This window comes from Leucopleurus acutus, assembly GCF_964270905.1.
Source record: "Leucopleurus acutus genome assembly, chromosome: 21".
NCBI lineage: Eukaryota > Metazoa > Chordata > Mammalia > Artiodactyla > Delphinidae > Leucopleurus > Leucopleurus acutus.
In genome coordinates this window covers 23,120,684-23,145,744 of record NC_139163.1, presented here as the reverse complement: position 1 = coordinate 23,145,744, position 25,061 = coordinate 23,120,684, and the positions used below count along the sequence as shown (strand labels likewise).

General features: G+C 39.3%; 1 protein-coding gene across 1 annotated transcript; it reads right to left on the bottom strand.

The window, feature by feature from the left end:
- Positions 1–611: 611 nt before the first annotated feature.
- On the bottom strand, positions 612–25,061 carry DCTN6 (dynactin subunit 6). Its single transcript, XM_082863693.1, has 7 exons — positions 24,971–25,061; positions 17,489–17,553; positions 7,785–7,890; positions 5,759–5,847; positions 4,469–4,516; positions 2,959–3,101; positions 612–1,359 (listed from the first exon to the last, which is right to left on the bottom strand). The coding sequence occupies exons 1-7, from the start codon at positions 24,991–24,993 to the stop codon at positions 1,261–1,263; spliced, it is 573 nt and encodes a 190-aa protein (XP_082719819.1). The 5' UTR covers positions 24,994–25,061; the 3' UTR covers positions 612–1,260.

Below are 25,061 nucleotides of genomic sequence, written 5' to 3'. Positions count from 1 at the left end.
ATGACTGAATCACTTTGCTGTATACCTGAAACTAACATAACATTGTAAATCAACTATACTTCAATGAAAAAAAAAGTTTCAAGAGAAAATATTTTAGCATTTAATGTCTTAGTATTAATCAACATCTACTGATTCAAAAGTTAAAAAGTATGTCCCATTAAATGTATGCACTTGAATTATTAAAAAAAACTTGGAATTACAATAAAATCCTCAATATTTTGCCCATTATGTAATTAGGTAAATAGAATTATGACAAGGTCGACAATTAGTGATTAGTAATATGCCAAAATAATTTCATACATTTATAAATATATCAAAATCTCTTCTAGTTTCATTGTTCTCAGAAACCTAAGAATACCACTCAATGGTCATTTTACTTGTCATTTTCTTTTTTTTTTTTTTTTTTTTTTTTTGCCGTACGCGGGCCTCCCACTGTTGTGGCCTCTCCCGTTGCGGAGCAACAGGCTCCGGACGCGCAGGCTCAGCGGCCATGGCTCACGGGCGCAGCCGCTCCGCGGCACGTGGGATCTTCCCGGACCGGGGCACGAACCCTGTCCCCTGCATCGGCAGGCGGACTCTCAACCACTGCGCCACCAGGGAAGCCCTACTTGTCATTTTCATCAGACACCATTCTTTTTGATTTTGTATTCTACTGAATACATCTTTCCCTGATTACTTTTGTTTTACTGAAAAAAAAACCAAATCTTTTTCTTGGAAACAAAATGAAGTCTAAATTAGTTCAATAGCTGCTGAAATTTCACTGAAATTTTAAACAGCTACAAATCCACATTAGCTTTAATATATAGCTAGTACACAATAAAAATTAAAAGAGCTATTTTGGGAGAGTTGATGCAAGTAGAAAAACTGATTAAAGTATATTCACTGAAAGTCCTGTCATCAACATTTTTATTTAGTTTAGTAAATGTTAGAATATAAATACATAACAATATGTTCTTTCTTATCATGGGTAGTCTTTTATAGAACTAAAATTCATGGCCAACATTTTACATAACAAAACAACACAAAATAAGAAATCTGTAAATTATCAGAAATGGGACAAGGACATCAGAAAATAATACATTTTATATAAATTATAGAGGACAGTTACAATGAAAACCCATTTCTTTCCTCTCTAGCTCAATTTTACAAGGTAAAGTCAACACATATTATTCTGCGGACTGCTAAGAGTGCATAAACACTGTGGCTCTTTCAAAAGACAGTGGTCAAAGACAAATGTTATCTTGATGTCATATATTGTTCTTAGTTCTTAACTGGAGTTGAGCTTCCTTTCATAGTCTTCTTTAGGTGATGGTAGTTTGGCAAGATTTTCATCAGGAAATCCAGCTGTAGTGTCTGGGGCTAAAAAGATAAGAGAATTAAGAACTGACCAGCAGAAAGCAAAGAGTATCAGGTAGAGATGATTATCACCATGTCATGGGATTACAGGTGATTTTCAGACTTTTTTTTTTTGGCCCTGCCGTGCAGCATGCAGGATCTTAGTTCCCTGACCAGGGATCCAGGGATCGAACCTGTGCCCCTGCAGTGGATCCCATTCACTGACTTATTTTTGCTTCTGTTTTTTCAATTTACAGTGAACATACTTTAAGTTTGGTAATAAGAAAAAGCCAAAAAATTTTACATATAAAAATATATGTTAATCAGTTTTCAACCTTGCTTTCGTAGGTTTCACCTTGGCCTCTAAGAATTGAAAAAGTTCCAATTATAGTGGACAACACAAGTAAAATACCCCGAGTACACTGCTTTCTACACGACCTTCAGAGCACACAGCTGTGACACTCACCTGATCTTCACTCTTCATATACCAGCTTTGCTCAAACTTCCCTCACTGTAAATCTCACTGGGAGTACTTGTGAAAATTACGGACTTTAAGGCCCTTGCCCTAAGAACTTTGTTTCCAAAAGTCTGGGTGAACCCTCTGTAATAAGGACCTCTACATGATCCTTACGATCAGCAAGATAATGGAAAACAGAGCTGCATACACACCATTATGTATTAAACCTCAGATATCCCTGCTCACTTAATTCTAATCTCCCTTAACCCAACTCCAGCTTCATTTCACCCTCTTCAATTGTTTTGCTGTTATACAGAAAGATAGTGAAAAAATACTGGAGTTGTTCTTATTTCCTTTTTGGTCTATAGAGGTAATACCTGCTTATAATAATAGTAATAATAATAAAAGCCAAACATTACAGCATTACAATAACCCAGAAAGAACTGGAATTTTAATTTCTGATAAAATATGGCTAAGAAGCAAAAGTGCTAAATGTCTTGAAAAATACTTTCTTTGGGGAAAGGGAAGGAGGGTGGGTAATATACTGAGTGTGCCAAACAGTGAGGCTCCAAACTTCAGTCAGAATATCTTCTGTCCAAAGGAAGTCCCAAATGCCCTTATCTTACTTATCTCCTACTCTAATGTGAAACTCCAAATACACACTTCCCATTATTCTTGGTTATTAGGAGGGGACAATTTCTCGTAAGACAGGAAAATATCTAAATATACCTGCATATTCACAAGCTGTGCTTATTTTCAAGGCATCTATGTTAGTAAACTAATAGATGAACCCAAGTTGGCTATTCAGTATAAATTTGGTAGGTTCATTCCTTACCCTCGAAGGTTGGTATTTTTAGGAGCAAATCCATATAGTTTGTAAGGCTTGGTGATGCACCTCCAGTGAAAATACGTAAGACTAGGAATAATATCCCTGGATTTTCTTTTCCTATAATCAATGTGTCATTGTCATCTTTGGACATATTTCTGATATTAAGGACTCAATAATTACAAAGAAATTATAGTTTTAGGAACGTTTCTCTCATGTTTTATTTTAATTATTTGCTTTTTAAACAGCTGACTTGCTGCCCCATTAAAACAATTATGTGGTATTTTGGGAAAATTAGCAGCCCTGGAAAAGACTCTTTTTAAAAGAGAGGTTCTAGTACCTGTGGTCGCTCAGTCTGCACCCGACGAAGGCAGTCTGCGCCATAAATCACTGTGTTCTCAGGGATGGCTTCAAATGTGTTCAGGTTGCAGCAGGCCCCGATGATGCAACCACTTGTCAATATTACGTTTCTGCCTACATACGCTGCAGGAAAGACACAGAGAGAACTACCATGTAAGACATTCAATGACTAGAACACTATTTTTTTTCCTAAGATGATGCAAGTCTAAAAATACAAACTGCCCTTAAAAAAATATTAAGAAATCACTTTAGTCCAGAGTTTGTACAGCGCAGAGGCAGGCACCAGACTAGTATCAAGAGCATTCAAAGCAGAGCTCTGCTGCTATCTGTGCAATCTTGGGCAAGTCACTGTAAATTCTCTGAGCAAGTTCATCTATAAAATGGAGACCATCCCACTTCAGTTTGCTGTAAGGAATAAATGAGATAGTAAATGTAAAGAGTCAAGCACAGGTTTGACACATAATAAGTATACAATAAATAGAAAATGACAGTGGGAATCATCATAATTGGTAATCCAAATTAAATAAAAACCATTAAGCAGATTAACAAAAAGCCTAATTTTTTTTTTTTTAAAGAAAACATTTTCTTTCATGCCAGTCAAGACCAAGAAAGGAAAGGCACTATTCTGAAAAAGTCTTATCACTCCAGTTCTTTCTGGACAAGCTCTTGGAGCTGCTTCCCAGCAGTGATGGTGACTTACACGGCCCCTGCACTGCCCCACCTATGATAAAGTAGCTTACATTTGTTTCTGATGGGCTAGGGGAAAGCAGTCCTGAAATTCAAGAAAGCAAACTGCTAGAGAAACTAATTTTTTTTTAAAGGAAGGAAGGAAGTTTTTGGTTTTAAAAAATCATTTATTTATTTATTTATTTTTGGCTGCGGTCAGTTTTCGTTGCTGCGCGTGGGCTTTCTCTAGTTGTGGCGAGCAGGGGCTACTCTTTGCTGTGGTGCATGGCCTTCTCATTGCAGTGGCTTCTCTTGTTGTGGAGCATGGGCTCTAGGCACGCATGCTTTAGTAGTTGTGGCATGTGGGCTCAGTAGTTGTGGCTCACGGGCTCTAGAGCACAGGCTCAGTAGTTGTGGCGCACGGGCTTAGGTGCTCAGCGGCATGTGGGATCTTCCCGGACCAGGGCTCGAACCTGTGTCCCCTACACTGGCAGGCAATTCTTAACCATTGAGCCACCAGGGAAGTCAGACACTAGTTCTTAGGAGAAATCTTTTTCAAATCTTTCACCTGAAGTTTATGGTTTAGCTCAATCCTGATTTAAATGTACATAGCTAGAATTTTAAATTAACGTATGAAACACATTACTAGATTAGGTTCCTTAAAGGCAAAGAATTCATCTCATAGCTGTGTTAGCCCACTTCCAGCCACGCCTTCCTTCCAAGCACACCGCTTTGCCGTGGTCTGTACTTAGGTTGTTTTCTGGAACACCACAAAGAGAAAGGAGGTAATCAGTTTTCACAATAAAGTTCCAAACATAACTTACCTTTTGATTCAATAACATTATTATCTCCTATTTTCATGGCTTGGGAATCTGTAAGCCAGAGTTAAGTAGACATTGTGAATATGTTCATCTTTCTTCCCTACTAATTCACTCTGTCCTTATCCTGCACTGGGGCAGAGACAGAGGCATGGGAGGGGCCACGCAGGCTGGCCTGGCCAGAACTCCTTGCCCAGGGCAGTCTGCAAGTAAAGTTTTAATCTTTATATAGAAATATCTCAAGTATAAATAAATGTCTTCTATATTTTTAAAGAAATAAGCACCTTATACCCCGATTTTATGAGTAACATATTGCCACAATTGTTTTAAGGAAATGAAAACTAACACCCAATCACTTAAGGGTGGCACTGTTAATGGCTTGATATATCTTTATGTAAATGTGTATAATTCCCTTTACATAACTGGAGATCAAACTGTACAAAATCAAACCGTATAAGCGTCTGTGGCTCGCTTTACTCGGTTCACTTCCATTTGCAAGCCTTATCCCATACCATCAAAAATCTTTAAAAACATAATTGTAAATGACTGCTTAATGGTTCTAGTGGTCCATTTTATGCTTGCAGTTTAATTTATTTAAATATTTTGCTATTGTTAAACCTTTAGATTTTCTCCTTCAAGTAGTTTCTATTATAAAATAAGGTTTCGCTGACATCTTGAAAAGATTTTACTATCTTTTTAGAGTATGAAATCAGCAAAGGCACTGGTGACGCTTGGGGGGAAAAATGCAAAGAATGAAATATTTTCATCTCCATCCACCATTTCCTTGTATCAGACAACATACTGTCAACCTAAAACTATATAGGAATCAAATGGACAGAGTGTGGTTCTTAAACCAGGACTGAAGCCAAGATTACTCTATTTCATGTCTACTGCCACTCAGTCACTGTACCTACCAACAAGATGTAGCAACAGGAGCAAGATGGTTCCTAAAGGTGAGTGTGAGTTTGTGTGTGCATGCATGCACACCTGAAAACAGCATACTTCTTTTACTCGGGTTATTCAATGGAACAGGGGATTATACTGTAAATAAGTCCTTTCAAAGAGCTGGATGGCCTAGTCCTAAAAACATAGTTTATATATGTTTATATATACACATAATATAAATTACATAATATATAACATATATTATATACAATTATATTATGTGTTAAAAAATAATTATATATATATAAAATGTAAGTATTTGATAGATAAATTACAACAATTTCTACAGAGGAGATTTAGGTACCAAAAGACAGCTGGAAACGATTTATCTTAAATTATGGCAAAGGATACAACAGCCAACTTCAAACACATTATTGGTGCCAATGATCATAGGTTTGGGCTCTGGATCTTCAGCATCAGGAGTGATATTTTCAGGGTGACTATAGAAAGAAGAGACAAGTTATCAACAAGTTAACAGTGCAGTAAGCAATTCTGCTGTTTTGGAATTTGGGTTCCTTCTCTCAATTTTACCTCCATCAAGCTTAATATATGTAACGATGTAAGTAATTTCTTAATCCAAGTGAATTATTTATCCTCTATGCTGCAGAAGACTTTATTCTGAGTTGAAAAAGAACTACTGAAATGTAAAGAAGTCATAGGTGTGTACAGAAGGTCAGCCTTTCTTTGTTTATTTTTTAAACTCAAAGCCCAGTGTGCCTTTCCCAGGACAAGGTAGAAAAGATGCTGGCTAGGACTTTCGGCTTGTTGAAATGGAATCAAAATCATGCCTAACTTGAAAAATTCCCTTTCTTAATAATCATTCAAGATTGTGAAATGTAAACAGATATTCACATAAAATAATCATTTTATGCTGTTAGGTGGATAGCTGAAACATTTAGAACATAAGATGTTTGTGGTCTAAGAGGAAAAAGCCATTTAAAAACAGTGCTTTATCTCTGACAGCTGAGTTACTGCAGAATATAACTTGTTAATTGACTTACACTAAAAGTGCCAAAATATATTTTAAAAAGAAACTGCTTAATATAGTAAGAAACTCCCAAATCCTAAGTAAGCATTAAGAGAAATCAATCTCTTTATCACAGTTAAGTATTTTCCCAAGGTCTTTATTAAAAATTCCATACACTGTTGCTATAAATTAGGTATAAGCTTGAATTTCCTGCCAAAATTTTACCTAGAAAGCTTTACAAATGCTTATAAAAATTTCACAGGTATTATAGTCTAGTTCACTAAGATCATGTACATGTTCTAATATTTTATAAAGTTTAAAAATTGCCTCTAGAACCCCCAATTTTTCAAATATAATTCTGAGTGTTGTCCCTCAAAGCATATGAAAATATATATCAGATTTAAGTTCACATGTCTGGGTATGAGAAATAACATTGCAGCCAGAACCAAGACATCCAACTAAAAGACTATCTGAGGCAGTGAGCACAGCACTGGGCCACTGGGGGTGTCCTCAGGAAACGTTCGCTTCAGGAACAGAAGAGGCTGTCATACGTAAGGGGAAGATTATCAGACCGAGACTTGGTGATTCTAGTCATCCACCTACGAGCTATCTCACCTTGGACAAGTCTCTTTACCCCTCTGGTCTTTGCTTTCCTCATTTACTAATTACTTGTGTTGAAACAGATGCTTAAGATGAATGGATAAAGAAGATGTGGCACATATATACAATGGAATATTACTCAGCCATAAAAAGAAACAAAATTGAGTTATTTGTAGTGAGGTGGATGGACATAGTCTGCCATACAGAGTGAAGTAAGTCAGAAAGAGAAAAACAAATACCGTGTGCTAACACATATATATGGAATCTAAAAAAACAAAACAAAAAAGGTTCTGAAGAACCTAGGGGCAAGACAAGAATAAAGACGCAGACGTAGAGAATGGACTTGAGGACACGGGGAGGGGGAAGGGGAAGCTGGGACGAAGTGAGAGAGTGGCATGGACATATATACACTACCAAATGTAAAATAGCTAGCTAGTGGGAAGCAGCCACATAGCACAGGGAGATCAGCTCAGTGCTTTGTGACCACCTAGAGGGATGGGATAGGGAGGGTGGGAGGGAGATGCAAGAGGGAGGAGATATGGGGATATATGTATATGTATAGCTGATTCACTTTGTTATAAAGCAGAAACTAACACACCATTGTAAAGCAATTATACTCCAATAAAGATGCTAAAAATTAATTAATTATTTTAAAAAAGAAAAAGATGCTTAGTGTTTCCCTAGTTCTCAAATAGTGGGCTTTGCAGATGTCAGTTGTAAAAGGTCCCTAGAGATGGGGCTGAAATGAAGGAAACGCTCTCTGTGGCGCCTGTGGCGCCTGATTCGAGCACCTGTAAGAGTCTCACTCACGCATTTATGATGAGCGCCTGTTCTTCTATTAGGTTCCCTTCGCCGATCACTATGGGCCCGGCTTCCGCGATGATGCGTGCTTTAGGGTGGATCACTGTCCTGGGTCCTGTTAAAAGTATCGTGAAAAGAAATTACTTTTGAAGGCTGTGCTTCCAAGGAGGCTGCTGGGAGGAACGTTTCCTAAAGTAGGTGCCAGGCACCACACTAGGCACGTTACAAATGTTATCACTGCCGTTCGTGCCAAATCTCAAGCCAAGGTGAGTGGAGACAGCCCACGCTTTGGAGCCGGACAGCCCTGGCTCACCCTCTGTTCTGAAGCCTCTGTTATCTCAGCGGTGAAATGGGGGCGGTGATAATAACAGTCTTGCAGGGCTGTTTTAAGAATTAGATGAAATAATGTTTGTAGACATAGTATTCTGACACGTAGCCAGCAATAAAAATTAATTCCTTTCCTTCCTTTCCCTCATAAAGGTAAGGCTCTCTTTGCTTATAGTGGTGCTTTCTTATGCTAGTGCATTACAGAATTAGTCCTTTTAATTAGCTAATTAATTTATTTATTTTAATTAATTAATTTATTTTTGGCTGTGTTGGGTCTTCGTTGCTGCATGCGGGCTTTCTCTAGTTGCAGCGAGTGGGGACTACTTGTTGCGGTGCGCGGGCTTCTCATTGCGGTGGCTTCTCTTGTTGTGCAGCACGGGCTCCAGGCGCACGGGCTTCAGTAGTTGTGGCACGCGGGCTCAGTAGTTGTGGCTCGCGGGCTCTAGAGCACAGGCTCAGTAGTTGTGGCGCACGGGATTAGTTGCTCCGCGGCATGTGGGATCTTCCTGGACCAGGGCTCGAACCCGTGTCCCCTTCATTGGCAGGCGGATTCTTAACCACTGCGCCACCACAGAAGCCCAAAATTAGTCCTTTTATTAAGGGATTAAGAGGAAATAAGGGCGAGATGAGAGTTAGAAAATATGGAGACTAACTTTGTTAGTCTTTGTTACTATGTTAACTTTGTTAACTAGCTTTGTTACTCTGTCACCATCCCTACTGGTCTAGGATGTGATTTTAACCAGGTGAAAGGGGTAACGGCAGGCAGAGGAAGGAGCCAAGCATGGTTACTGGAGTCCTACGACTCTGATAAAAGGAGACCTGAGGCAGTGACTCCAACCTCAAGTCGAGGGGCAGGAAGGGCTCTCATCAAGCCCATTGGCGGGTCAGGGTGAAGGAGGCACTGCACTGCCTAAATCCGGTAACATCCCCTCCCTATAGGCCTAGCATTTGGGTGATAATGAAACCACTAGTGAGAAAACAGAATCTCTCGCGGCAGCCCCTCTCTCCAACACCCGCCCACCCACCCATACCAAGGCCATTTTTATCTGTAAACAAGCGGACAGGAAGTAACTGACTCTGAAAGTAAGAGAGGGTGGGCAGAAGTGCTGACAGAAAGTAGGAGGGGAGTCAGATAGATGGCACTGTCCATGAAATTCAGTATTCTATTGTTTTAATAAAGTATATTAATAACTTGTTAATTTATTCAGTAATCATTATCTGCTTGTGACAGGCAGGGCTGTATGTTACAGGGAAACAAAAAGGAATGTGTGCTGTATTTGCCCTTTTGAGCTTGTTTATCTTAAAAATTGGGAATACTTAACATGCTTGCTCAAAAATGTATTAAAATAAAGAGGCATTCCAGGTGCCCAGAAACTGGAAGGAATCTCGGTGCAGCTTATTTTTTTCCCTAACAATGAAGAGCTCAGGATTGATAAAGAGGGTGGGGCCCAAGTCAAAGGATGCACAGAGAGTGGCTTTGTTATTTCTGTCACCTCTGGCTCCCCAAATTCTCAGCTTCTAAAGTACAATTTCCCTGGCGAATTCTCCTGTTCAGGATAGGAGATTTCAGAATAGAAGACGGGATCACTGAGATCCCCGGGAAGCTTCTCAAGGCGACTGTGACTGTGACCACGTGTGCCTTTTTCCTTTGCTAACACACACACACACACACACACACACACACACACACACACACTTATAAAAGGAATACATACTCATTAGAAAAACCTCAATCAAAGCCAAAAGTGAAAGATCCTCTCTCCTCTTGCTAATCCCATTCCCTAGAGATAACTATTCTTAAAAATTTGGAGTAGATTATTCCAGACTTAAAATCTGTAAATATCACTGTATATAAAATATATTTCATTAGAAAGTTAAAAAATAAAGGAGAAAAAATAGTAAGTACAAGTACATACTTTTTCAAAAAAACAAGGAATAGTACTTATTCTGCAATTTGCTTTTTCACCTAATAAGTCATGGTGATTTTTCCATATAAGTATCTAGCTGGCTATTCTTTTTAATGCCTGATTATTATTTCACATCATATGAATATACCATAATTTATTTAACCAATCCCTTAATCAGGGGCATTTAGAAGTTAACACTTTTGGGGAGAGGTGCTAAAACATTTCTGAAACAAACACTGGATTCCTTTGAAATGAGAAATTTCTTACAGGTCTTCCAGCCATGTGAACCAATTTAAATCTGTAGTTTGCACAATACCAGATTTACATTTTACGTCAAAATATTCCATGATAAAGGGACACGATCTTTCTATTTTAGGTTCTTTATAATTAAAGCCCCAGCTAGCACCCCGCCCCTTGTCTAGAAAGTCCAGGCTCTGGCCTTTATCACTTAAAGGCTATGTGCTTAATCTCTCAAATGCCTCAGTTTTCTCATCTATAAAAAGATGAGTACGATAACCTACCTCACTGGGCTGAAGTGTGGATTATATAAAATAATGTTTGAAAAGGAGATCATAGTTCTTCAAAATGGGAAGTTCATCATAACCTGACACTAAGAGCTAAGAACTTTATCACAGTAAACAAAATAACTCCTTCTGGTCTGAGAAACAGAAGAAAAGGGAGTGCTTTACTTCCCTGATACTCAGGTATTGGGGTAAAACCTCTTTTTAACCAGGGAGGAAAATTCTTCACCATACTGTAAGATAGTGAAAAAGATTAATAATTAATAAAATGAATAATTTTCCATTGCTAGCATTAAAAATCTGACAGGAGGAAGAGATCGTCATGGCTGTGACAGAAAGCAGATCCTTTGCCACAGCTAGATAAGCAGTCAGAGGCACTAGATATTCTGCTGCTACTCAGGCTGCAGCTTTTGACAACAAGCAGCCTTGCAAGAAGCTACCTGAGAAAGGGCTAATAAGACAAAAGTACCACTGGGACCTGTGCTCCTTTAAAAGTTCCTCTAAAGTCCAGCTTTGAAAACAATTGGTATTTTCATCTTTCCCTTTCAAAAATAATATAATACATGTTAATTATACAAAAGAAACCCAAAGAGATGAGCACAAATTTTTAAAAAGTAAATAATCCCAAATCCCATGTCTTCTTACACAATAGTTAAAAATAATGCTGGGGCTATTTTAGCCAGGTGTTTATTATTGTTATTGTTTTTATCATTATTAATAAGTTTGTTAGTAAGTAACTGGAAAACTGGTCATAAATCTGATGGCTTTGCCCTGGGATATAAAGCATTATATGAGACCTGTGAGCAGCTGCTGTGAGACCTGTGTTTAGGACAACACCTCCACCTGGTGGCCACACTGCCAAACCACAAGTCTTGGAGTTCAGGGCTGAAATGACTTGAAACGTGAAAACTATCTACTTCAAGTTGTGATGTTAACAACAAGGTCATGGGTGACAATAAACTGAATAGCTTCCCTTAACCTCTTGTAGGTCTTTTTTGGGCAGAGACTAGAGAGGTTAGTATGTGTATATGAACCGCAGGACATGTGACTGCTAAGACTTAAATTTGGTGAACTCCTTAAAGGAACTTTCTGACTTAGGTGAGTGAGGCTTTGTCTCTGCGCAGCGCTGGAGGTCGTCACCAGACAGCCCGGCAACCTGAGCACTAGTCCAAGACACTGGAATGTGAGCACAGTCTGCTCCATACTTTTCTGCACGCAAGAAGCATTTTTACCTAGAATGGGTCTGAATTCAAACCAAGCTGAAGGGTCTTGAGGTTAAAATGCTTTAACAATAAAAATCTGTCACCATGGAAAGTTTTTTTTAAAAGGCTGCTGTGAACTTTCTTGGCGCTCTTTCTGGCGGGGCAGTTTGTATATTTTCTTACCAAATGTGCTGAAACCCTATTTGGCTTATCTCCTTGTTTGGATAAGTGTGTCTAGAGTCGGAGCTGCCTCACTGGCTGATGAATTATTTTTCTAAATGGTTGGCCGGGCTTGACGCAACCCAGCCAGAAAGACATTCCTTGCATCAAATTTCCATTCCCCTCATTTAGTAAAGGGCATTTTTCTTGTCTATCTTTGCCACAGAAAGCAATCTTTGTGGACATTTTCATATGTCAATAAATAGCTCCAAAAGCCACAAGGTCTCTTTTGAAAATGAAAACAATTCCTTTGACCTGTAAGCTGAAGTATCTTTAAGAACTGCTTTATATTCAATGAATTTCTCAAGTCAAAGCCACTGTTCTGCTTTAGTGAAAAAGATTTCCATATAATGTACATATGAAACTTACATAATGTTTGTTATAAACCAATGTTACCTCAATTAAAAAAAGATTTCCACAATAAAAGGGAAGCTTATATTAAAAACTCTAATGGAAAGAACGACAGAATAAGTGGGACAAAGTGCTTCCATCACAAAGCTTTGCCACTATACTCAGTTCTGCCTTCACATTACGATGTCCCACCAAGCCCTGTCCTAACCCCAGGAGTCTGCCTTACCCTGTAACAGGACTACAGGACTGTGCTCAGAGCTACCTTTCTGAAATGTTTTTCAGCTTTCAAAAAACATTTTCAGGAAATAATGCATGGCCCATGAATCAAGGCAAACTAATTAAAAACAGGCTTCATACTATGAAACCTTATTTACCCAAATTATAATTAACGAGAGTGCTGTTATTTTTCCCAAGGTCTGTTTCCTAGCTGTCTCTAATGAAAGGGTCAGGTTCCTGCAGAGCCACAGCCATAGGGTTTCTGGTTAAGGACAATACTTCAAAGCTTCGGACTAGTTACTTTGATAAACCAAATACCTGATTTTCTAGGAAAACAGAAGATCAGGTTTAAAGTTCTACTAACTGAAATATAGCAAAGGAAAAAATTACTTTCCTCCTCAAATATTTCAGAATGGAATAATTTGGTAAGAGTAAAACTGATAAGGGAATGATAAGTTATGTAAAACATCCTGAAAAATCTATTAATTAAACTACACTTAAATTCATTGCCACTTAAGCCAGAAAACAGAGCTTATTAAGTGCTCAAATCTCATACTGTAACAGAAGACTTACATTAGTTGTTCTGATAAATTAAGCAAAAACAAAAACAGCCGTAAGTTGAAAAATAGTCCATTGACAGAGGAATGGATAAAGAATATGCGGTATATATATATACAATGGAATATAACTCAGCCATAAGAAAGAATGAGATAATGCCATTTGCAGCAACATGGAAGGACCTAGAGATTATCATACTAAGTGAAGTAATTCAGACAAAAACAAATATCATATATTGCTTATATGTGGAATCTAAAAAAATGGTACAAATGAACTTACTTACAAAACAGAAATAGAATCACAGATGTAGAAAACAAACAGTTACCAGGGGGAAAAGGGAGGGGGAGGGATAAACTGGGAGATCAGAACTGACATATACATACCACTATATATAAAATAGACAACTAATAAGGACCTACTGTATAGCACAGGGAGCTCTACTCAGTACTCTGTAATGACCCATATGGGAAAAGAATCTAAAAAAGAGTGGATAGATGTATATGTATAACTGATTCACTTTGCTGTACACCTGAAACTAACACAACATTGTAAATCAAGTATACTCCAATAAAAATTATTAAAAATAAATAAGAAAATAAAAGTTTCCCTAAGAAGAAAATTCCACCCCCCCCCAAAAAAAACACAACACTAAAAATAAAAAAACACAACATGGTAGGGAGAGTGAGGTTTAATCAGATAACTTATCTCTACTCTCAGCTTTGATTTAACTTTGTATCTCCCAGGAGCTTTTTTAATCTGATGTATTACATCAGAAAAATGAATTAATAGTATCAAAAGATAAGAGATAATTTTATACCAAATATAACATGATAGAAATGACTAAATACCAATACTGGAAAATTTCGATATTTATATATAAAATTAGAGATAAGAAACAGGCACAATGAAAATGAGATAAGAATTGTGTAACATAGAACACTGGGTAACTATATCACTTCTGAATTTTTTCCTTAATTTTCTTTTAAAATATTTATTTATTTATATTTTTGGGCTCCATCAGGCCTTAGCTGCAGCACATGGGCTTCTCTCTAGTTTGGGCACGGGCTCAAGAGTTGCGGCGCGTGGGCCTAATTGCCGCGAGGCCTGTGGGATCCTAGTTCCCCAACCAGGGATCGAACCCGTGTCCCCAGCTCTGGAAGGCAAACTCCCAACCACTGGACCGCCAGGGAAGCCCCTTTCCTTAATTTCAAAAATTGAGATGTTTCTGTAACGTGAGCAAATTTTCTTGTTCTAAAACACTGGGTCAAAAATAAACCCAACAGGGCTTCCCTGGTGGCGCAGTGGTTGGGAGTCTGCCTGCCGATGGAGGGGACGCGGGTTTGTGCCCCGATCCAGGGGGATCCCGCATGTCGCGGAGCGGCTGGGCCCGTGAGCCATGGCCGCTGGGCCTGCGCGTCCGGAGCCTGTGCTCCGCAATGGGAGAGGCCACAACAGTGAGAAGCCCGCGTACCGCAAAAAATAAATAAATAAATAAAATAAAATAAAATAAAATAAACCCAACAAATATTAACTTAGATCCATTCTATGATAAACTTCAAATCCCTAGTTTTAAAAAAATTACCATTTCTTATGCTACAATCTGTCACTGAAAATCTGTGTTGAACAATCATTTTATATTTTAACCATCAAAGTTGTGCATGATCAGATGGTAATGAGCTTACATGGAAAGTAGATTTAAATACTGTATTTCTTTACATAATTTCAACATTTACAGAAGGCAGGAGGATAAAAGGGATAAACAAAGGGGAGAAGCACAAAGGAACAAAAGACAGAGGGGAAACAGAAAAGCGAGCGCTGATTCCTGAAACCCCCAGGCCCCAGTCCTATGTAGTGGTCCAGCTCTCCTTTTCACAGGATAAAGCCTTTACTGCTATTCTAGGGATGCTTTGCAAGGACGGGACCTGTTATTTCACATCTGAAACACACACACAAACACACACAAACATATATGTATACCTGTGCGTACATTTATGCCTGTAGAGACATTTATACCATCTATATATCTACTATACAGTAGATACTGAACACTTATTGTTTAAAGTGAGGAAGAAGTAGAAATGAGAGGGAAAGTAAGTATTATAATCTTATTTTCCTTCTAATTACAGAACACCTTGTGGGCTACTATTAGATGTTATTCCTCGAATCATGAAGAAAACCATAAAAATACTAGAATAAAAATGCAGAGGAGGGACTTCCCTGGCGGTCCAGTGGTTAAGACTCCGTGCTCCCAATGCAGGGGGCTCGGGTTCAATCCCTGGCTGGGGAACTAAGAGCCCACATGAGGCCAAAAAAAAAAAGGCAAAATGCAGAGGAACATTTTGATAAACATGTGACCATCATAATTTCTCCTCATAAAAAGTTTGCAAGTGGTTTAAGAGTTAACAAAGAGTTAATACAGCACTGGAAAGAAAGAGCCATCACCTAAACTTTGAAATTTTGTCAATTTAAAATATTATAATTAAATAAATCCAACCTGGCAAATTCCTAATGATGTTCCATGATACTGGCATGATCTTTTTAGTAATTTAATGCTGTATTTCCTTTATTTATTTATTTGGTTACGCTGGGTCTTAGTTGCGGCAGGCGGGCTCCTTAGTTGTGGTTCACGGGCTCCTTAGTTGCGGCTTGCCGGCTCCTTAGTTGTGGCATGCGAACTCTTAGTTGTGGCATGCATGTGGGGTCTAATTCCCTGACCAGGGATCGAACCCAGGCCTCCTGCATTGGGAGTGCAGAGTCTTAACCACTGGGCCACCAGGGAAGTACCCAATACAGCCACAATCTTAACTGGTTTTATAAGACATGATGCCTGAAGTGGCTGGAGGCTTAGACTTACTGAAATTAAAAAAAAAATTTTTTTCTTTTACAGATACTGTTAGTATAAGGGAACAAGGCATATCTTCTCTCTGCAAGTGTACTTAATTCCCTGAAAGCTCTACTCCAGCAACACACAGTGGCTAGTAAAGATGGGCTCACGTTAATAAAGCTACCAGGGCACCACGTCCAGTGAAAACACATGTAAAAGAACTAGAATGTGCTAAAATGTGCATTTGGGGGAATTTAATCATGTTCATATAAGCAAGTTGCCTCATGTCAAATTGTTCATTTGATTTAAATGTTGGACTTCACCTCTAACAAGGCTACACTGATTTTACACTGTGATTAGCCAACGTTTATTGAGTGCTTACTATCTGTTAGGTATTGGGCAATGACTTTCTTATTTATTGATTGATTGATTGATTGTACGTGAGGCCTCTCACTGTCGCGGCCTCTCCCGTTGCGGAGCACAGGCTCCGGACGCACAGGCTCAGCGGCCATGGCTCACGGGCCCAGCTGCTCCGCAGCATGTGGGATCCTCCCGGACCGGGGCACAAACCCATGTCCCCTGCATCGGCAGGCGGACTCTCAACCACTGCGCCACCAGGGAAGCCCCACAAATATTCTTTTATTTTTAATTCTTTAAAAAACCTATAAGGTAAAAAAAAAAAACAAAAAAACCCTCTGAGGGAGGCACTCCTATTTTGCCTGTGACAAAAGCTGCTAACTACCACTGAACATCCATTCTTTCCTTTTGCCTTGTAACAGAACCCAATAAGGGGGCAGCAACGTGTCCAGTTCAGACTACATCTCCCAGCCTTCTCTGTAGCTAAGTGTGTCCATGAGACCGAGACCAAGGCAAAAGACCGTGTGGAACTTTCAGGAAGACTATTTAAGGGGAGCTGATGCACTGGGAGGTACACCCTTTGTCTCCGCTCCTCCCCTTTCTTATCCGAGATCACTCTTCGTGCTCTAGCCATCACATCCTGGCCTGCAAGGCTGGAGTTCCCAGACAATCAACTGACAGGCCCTGAATTGCCTAGCCCTGGGCTTTTTACATAAGGGAGTAAACCTTTGAGCGTGTAAGCCACCACTACAAGCAGCTGAACCTAATTCTGATACACACAATTACACAGATGGGGAAAATGAGACAGGTTAAGTGACATGCCAGAGGTAACTCAGCAGGTTAAGAGCGAGGATGCTACCCCAAGTCTGTCAGACTCTATGGTTTATACTCTTAATAGAATGTAAGCTCTGTGAAGGCAGTACCTTTGTCTGCTGTGTTCACTGCTGGGTCCCTAGTGCTAGCACAGTGCCTGGCACGTAGTAGGTACACAACAGCTGTCTCTCAAATAAATGACTTTATTATATTGCCTTGTTAGTTTATCAGACATGAGTTTAAATATAGACTCCATCACACTAAATTCTTTTAGAAATATTAAACACTTAGAGAAATACACTGTTTCTCAATAAAATTAGGGCATCAGTCAAACATAGAAAATAATACCTAATGAATTGTAAAGCACTGAAATAAATCACAATTCTTGAGAAACAACACTAATAGGCTATTTTCTTACCTATAGTTACATCACCCTTGATTTCACTCTCTACACACACAACTGCTCCAGGTGCAATCTTCACACTGCAGGAAAAAAAGGTAACATTCATCATGTGTAAAGTTTAAAAATACTGTTATAGAAGCTATCTTGACACTGCAATGAGAAAAACGTTAAAACAAATTGAGGGAAAAATGAAAAATAAACTGTAAGATTTAATATATTATAAACTTCTCAGGTGGCACACCATCCACTGAGCTAAAATGATTTATCATGCGTTCTTAAAATGCTTGAGAGGAAAAGAGGCTTTGGACTCTTTTAACACCAACATTGTTTCTAAATAGCAAAAAGCTCAAAACAATCTAGATATTCATTAGTAGGGAACTGTTAATAAATTATGGTATACTATGAATATACAGCATAATAAAGAATGAATAATCCTGTATGTAAAGAGTTGGAATGATCTCCAAGCTACATTGTTAAGTCAACAAAATCAAAGCCAGAGATGGACAGTAACATGCCAGTATTTTGGTTAAGAAGAGGAAAAAGAGGGCTTCCCTGGTGGCGCAGAGGTTGAGAGTCCGCCTGCCGATGCAGGGGACGCGGGTTCGTGCCCCGGTCCGGGAAGATCCCACGTGCCGCGGAGCGGCTGGGCCCGTGAGCCATGGCCGCTGAGCCTGCGCGTCCGGAGCCTGTGCTCCGCGACGGGAGAGGCCGCAACAGTGAGAGGCCCGCGTACCGCAAAAAAAAAAAAAAAAAAAGAAGAGGAAAAAGAATGTTCATTCAAAATATTTAACAATGCAGCAATGTAATATTAATATAGAAATCAATGTAGAAATTTAAAATTTATAAATATTCCTATTTATTCTCTATGTGTATGATAAAACTGCTGATCAAGTGATATAAATTGTAGTGCAAATTATTCAAAAAATTAATAATTTCCAAATAATTTATTAATGTTTTTGATATTCTGCTGTGATCTTTTGTTGGACACAGCTGAATCTAGCTAAATGCTGCCCTAGCTGAGCCATGAGCTGACATGAAGAACTGTACCAAATGACTTCCCCATTAAACTGATAATCGTTAAGTAACTCATAGTCATTAATAATTTTTCTTAGTAGTAATGATATTATTCATGGTGTTAAATCTGCTCTCAGTTTCTATGAAATAACAATACCATTTTAGATATTTCTATTTTATATCTGTGTGGATTTTTCAAAATTTTGATTTCTAGCTGTTCATTGCAAGTTTATAGGAATACAATAATTTTGTATATTGACCTTGTATCTTGCAACCTTGCTAAACCCACTTAGTTCAAGTAGTTTTATAGATTCTCTGGGATTTTCCATGTAAACCAGTTTCATGTAAACAATTTTGTTATCTGTGGATAGGGACAGTTTTATTTCTTCTTTTCCAATTTGTATTCATATTATTTCTTTTTCTTCCCTTATTGTCCTGGCTAAGATTTCCAGTATGATATTAAGTAGAAGAGTGTTGAAACCAGACATCCTTGCCATGTTCTAGCTCTACAAGATAAACAAAACCTATCAAAGTTTTCTTCTAAGACATGAACTTTGCATTTCAAGTAAATTACTAAAACCTGGTATACAACAGTTGAAGTTTTCTTGACTTGCATGTTACAGCCTTGATTTATAAATTTTTCAAAAAATTGTTTTCTCATTTCAGTAAATATCATATTTATATTTAAATATTTGTATCACCACCAGCAAGGACTAGAAATCTAGAGTGCAATGATTCACTCATATCAATATTATTAAGTTCTATAAATATTCATGTATGAAAATACTTGCTTATTTATTGATTTATTTTTAATTAATTATTTATCTATCTTTGGCTGCGTTGGGTCTTCACCGCTGAGCGCGGGCTTTCTCTAGTTGCTGTGAGCGGGGGCTACTCTTCACTGCGGTGTGCAGGCTTCTCATAGCAGTGGATTCTCTTGTTGCGGAGCATGGGCTCTCTCTAGGCGTGCGGGCTTCAGTAGTTGTGGCACTCGGGCTCAGTAGTTGTGGCACTCGGGCTCAGTAGTTGTGGCTTGCGGGCTCTAGAGCGCAGGCTCAGTAGTTGTGGCACATGGGCTTAGTTGCTCTGTGGCATGTGGAATCTTCCCGGACCAGGGCTCGAACCCGTGTCCCCTGCATTGGCAGGCGGGTTCTTAACCACTGTGCCACCAGGGAAGTCCCTACTTGCTTATTTTTAACATACAGTAGATACTATAAACAAATTTAATGGTACTTTCTATTTGTGTTTCATGTCTTTTTTGGATACTTCTTTGATTTTAAAAAATATTTGCAAAGTTTTATTTTTTCAAATGTTTTACTCTGAAACAGATTCATATGTTTTTAAAATTTGTCCTCCTTGATGACTGAAAATTTTCATTATATGTAACATGAACTTAAACAAGACAACCTTACCATTCTAATAAAATACTTAAGTGTTTAGCACATTCAGCTTTTCTGAAATGACTTTTTTTTTTTTTTTTTTTTTTTGCGGTACGCGGGCCTCTCACTGTTGTGGCCTTTCCCGCTGCAGAGCACAGGCTCCGGGCGCACAGGCTCAGCGGCCATGGCTCACGGGCCCAGCCGCTCCGCGGCATGTGGGATCTTCCCGGACCGGGGCACGAACCCGTGTCCCCTGCATCGGCAGGCGGACTCTCAACCACTGCGCCACCAGGGAAGCCCTGAAATGACTTTTGAGCATCATTTACAACTGGTGCAATGTGTACAGCAGTACTAGTGTGTAACTGCTTAATATTTGTATTTTCTTGAATATTTCCAAACTATCTCTGGAAGAACAGGTAAGAAACAATCAATACTCACTGCCTTCAGAGAGAGGAGCTAGATAGCAGGGATACAAAGGTAGATGGAAGTTTTTTTCATTATATATCATTTTTAAATTGTTTGCATTTTGAATCCCACAAATGCATTACCTATCCAATCAATCAATCAATAGCTGATCAAATTTTCTTAAGGCCAGGTACTAAAGAAGTCCTGGATATGTTTCCATAATCAGGGTGAAACTTTATCCACTTTCCTGAAAAAGTCCCCCTCAAATCATAATCCCTAAAAGCGTCTCCCCCTTTATCTAAAAATACTTTCATGTAACTTGTAAGTATCATTTAATGAATTTTAGACTCCTTAGTTTCCCTTTAAGACCAGTTTTTCTGTTCTTCAAATCATTTCTCCCACTGCTTCAGCAACAATCCTCTTTAACCAAGGAAAAAATGATTATTTTTCATTAGCATTACTTCTCATTACTTTCAGTCTCCAAATAAATAAACTGCTATCACAAATATAACCTGATTACACCATATTCACAATGGCATGGGTTAGAATATTTCTAGACCACTGTTCATAACTGTTCTGTGTCATATTACACCCAGGATGCTTGATATCGTACTAGCAGAAACATGACACAAGTCAATGGAGGGAAGAAATGAAAGGCTGTGTTATGAGATAAATGTGAATACTTGGAATATTCAATATGGTTATATTCTGGTCCATTTCTTATCTCATATTAGTTTGTTCAGGGTGATGAGGTGTTTTGTTTTTCCTTTAATGACAGCTATCCAATGATGATGCAGCTGTAATTTAACTGAGACACTAGGACATTTCTGGTGGCAGTATCAGGACACCTCTTTGAAATTACTGCACCAATATGCATCAGGAATCATAAAAATATTCATAATGTGTGATCTAGGAAATCTATTTCTGGAGTTCTATCATCAAGAATTCAATAGGAGGAAAATATATGCACAAATTGGTCATTATAATATTATTCAGAACAGTGAAACATTGTTAATAACCTTGATAGCCATAAAAAGGGAGAGGTAATGAAATAAAATATTGCTACCAGCTTACTGGAACACCATGTACTCCTTAACAATAAAAACAAGGTAATACTAGCTTTTTACAGAAAAAGTTAGCCCACCCCTGGTCTACATGGACAACTTATCTCTCCTTTCAAAATACCACTAAAACAACAGTAAAGGAATAAAAGAAGTACTATTCCCAAAGAGCAAGGGAGAGGAGGTAACAGCAGATGAAAGATGTCAAGACTTTCAGAAGCCTGTAAGCAGCAGGGAGAGAGTCACTGAGAGGCTTAGCTTGGGGGCACCAGGCACTAGGGAAGGGGAGAAAAGTGAGGCAACCAAGCTGTCAGATGTCTACCCCGGCCCCATCCTCAGGGGCACCGCCGGGTGATGACTGGCCCCTCCATGAGGCGCTGCACTTAAGATATCAAGCCAAAGCCAGGTGACAATGACAGGCCGAGCAACAGTGAGACCACCAGCACCCCTTCCCCATGTGCCTTCCTGGCCTCATACAGAATTTCAGGCAGCAAGGAGATAAGAAGATGATTCTTTTCTACAGAAACTACCAGACATACTGAGTTCTTCAATGAAAAGCTCAGCTTCCTGCCTGACTTGCTCTACCCTGAAACACATCAGAGGACAAGCCTAAGGCATATACCTGGAGCTCCCAGCTGTGCTGTTCTCATGCTTAACAATGGACAGAATGGACAGAAGGCCATTATCAGATACATCCAGGAAGCCTCCAACTAGGAAGGAAAAAACCCAAAACAAACAGGAAAAAAAAATAGTTTGAGGAAACACAGTTAATTCAAATAGTAGAAGAAAACATTAAAAACACACACTTATAATTGAGAGAAATGAGACACTACTGCATAAATCAAGACAGAAGCCTATGAAAAAGGAACAGAGTCTAAGAAAGAGGCCCTAGAAATAAAAAGCATGACGAATATTTAAAATTCACTAGAAGGATGGAGGTTAAAAAGAGCTCTCCCAGAAAGTAGAACAAAATGTAAAAAAAAAAAAGAGAAAAGGCAAGACGGTTAGAGGACCAATACATGAAGTATAAAAGTAATCCCAATAAAAGTAATATTGAAAGGAGAAAAGAGAGATATTGGTGGAGAATAAACTATGAAAGAATAACACAAGAAAATTCCCCAGGACAAAGGCTATCAATCTCCACTCCGGAAGGATTCAGTGAATGCAAAACACCCATGGGCAAGTACCATTATCATAAAAATTTTGAACACTATAGAGAAGATCCTCAAAAGTATCCAGGGGTGGGGGGTGGGACAGTCACACACGGAGGGGAAGAAATAATCGGAATGGCATCAGATTTCTTAAGAGCAATACTGGATACTACAACACCAGCAAACAAAGCCTACAGAAATCTGAGTGAAAACTACTTTTAACCTAGAGCTGTTTATCCAGCCAGACTAGCAAACAACTACGGAAGGAAAATAAAGACATTTTTAGACTTGCAAGGACTAAAAAAAAATATCTCCTATGCACTCTTTATTATGAAGCTAATGAAGGATGTACTTAGCTAAATAAAAGTAAACCAGCAGACAAGACAGATTCTAGAAACAGAGGCTCCAGCGTGCAAGGACAGAGGGAAACATCAGGATAACAGCTGTGCATCAGTCTTAGAGAGCAAAGTTGACAGAGGACTTCAAAGGGAAGATTTCTAGGAAAAAAGAAAAAAACCAGAAAGATTATGTGATGAGCATTTGTAAAAAATTTGTAAAAAATTTTAAATTAAAAAAATTTTAAATATTTTTTAAAATTTTAAATATTTTTATTATATAGGAACAGCACAGCTGGGAGCTCCAGGTATATGCATAATATTTTTAAGTATCACCACTTCCTTACTGATGTGAAAAACTAAAAAAAGACGTGCAAGAATTTTTCTTCTATAAATTTCTGTGAACAAACCTTCCTACCACAAAGTATTTTTAAAGCTCTAAGTAAAAAGAATATCAAACCAAAAACTAATAATCCCTGGGTCTATCTTCAAGAAATGTTGTTGAGATTAGACACAGCTATGTCTGCTCCCATCATTTTAACTGGCACTGACTTTCTACAAGGAACAAGTTAATAAAATTTTAAAATGATCCATCTGGGTTACTATGTGTCACTTGTCTGCTGAAACCACAGAAAATATAAAACCTTTCTACTGAATAGAAGAAAGAAAAAACTTCAGTAACATGAAGTAGAAAACAGAAAATGGTCCAAACCTCTCATTTTCTAGATGAGGAAACTGAAACCCAGAGACTTTAAATGTCTTGAAGCAAAGTTCATTTCCGGGACATCATTATCCTAACACCAGTCATCTCTTTTCTGTTAGCTGAAAGTTTCCTGGAACCATCCTGTCATTTTGGATATTCTTTCTGTGACAGCTGAATGATGCTGCCCTTGAATGTATCAACATTTGTAAATGTTTTTTCAAGTTGGTTTGTGTGTTTAAAAAAGCAATTTTATTAAGCCCTGGACAAATAAATTAACCTCTATAAAACATCTCATTTTAGACATGATTTTCCATCCCAGTTTTCCATTCCCTCACCCTCCCTCTCGCTATGATTTTTTTAATGAAAAAAGTATTTAACGTTTAACTTATTCTGGGCAAGCGAGAACAGGTGAGACTCAAAAATGCCCTGTCTTCAGTTTTATGCAGAAGGAAGAGGCTCCAAGCAGTGTGTGTTACAATCAGCACACTTTGTGAGGCAGGAATAATTAAACTCACCGCTAGATCAATTAAAACGTGGTCCGAATATCTCCACGTAGACCTCACTGTACCTGGGAGTGATGGGGCGGACGGGGAAACAGGCAGCTGACAGAAGGCTTAGCCAAAGACCTACCTATTAAAACAACAATCAACACCACCTTCATCTCCACTGCACACTACTATACACTGTGCATAATATTCCTTTCCTCTTTATCTTATGAAAAAGATTACAATTACCTGCCTAAAGAGAAGAAAAACCTAAATGTTAATTTATGGCACCCAAAACAAGGTTTGTCGGTTTTCTTTTTCAGAGAGTCACCAGAGAGTGCTCAACACTGCTGCTGTGGGAAACAGTTTAACTTAAGCGTGTCCCCATCCCAGCCGCTCCTTTCCACCCAGAGTGCGCAGCCAGTAAGACCACTGGAGAAGCAACCCCAGGGCCTGTCCCCACGCCTCTACAAAGCAGCTAGTTCTGGTCCAGGCGCGGCCCCCCCTGGAGCCCGTCTACACAAACACAGCGCCCACGACAGGCACGAAGGGATTGGGGAGCGGCCGGCACTCCCACGTGTGTCGAGGACACAGGGCAGCTACCGGCGCCCCGAAGGCAGCGGAAACAAAGGGGACAGTTCCTCCGTGTCCGGGGCGGGGGACAACACCCTCCTCCCCTCGCAGCCCCGCCCGAGACCGCTTCCGCGCAGGCGCTTGGCGGAGGAGAGCCGGGGAGGTCGCGGAGGGACCGAGAACCCACCCCATTCCGTATACCTTCCCGGGCCGCTCTACCGCTACTCCGTCGTCCCCTCCCTCCGCGGACGCCCAGGTCTGGGCCTTAGGAACCGTCTAAGCCGGGCGCCCGGGATCTAAGACACCATCTAAGTCCCCACCACAGGCGACCAGGAACAGGTTCCACCCCTGCGGAGAAGACAGAACACGCTTTTCTCAGGCAGCGACCCACCTTTTTTGAGTCTTTTCCGCCATGGTTTGGGCCTGACCTCCAGTTGGATCTACACAACCGCCTGGGCAAAGCGACGATCTCTACGAACGAT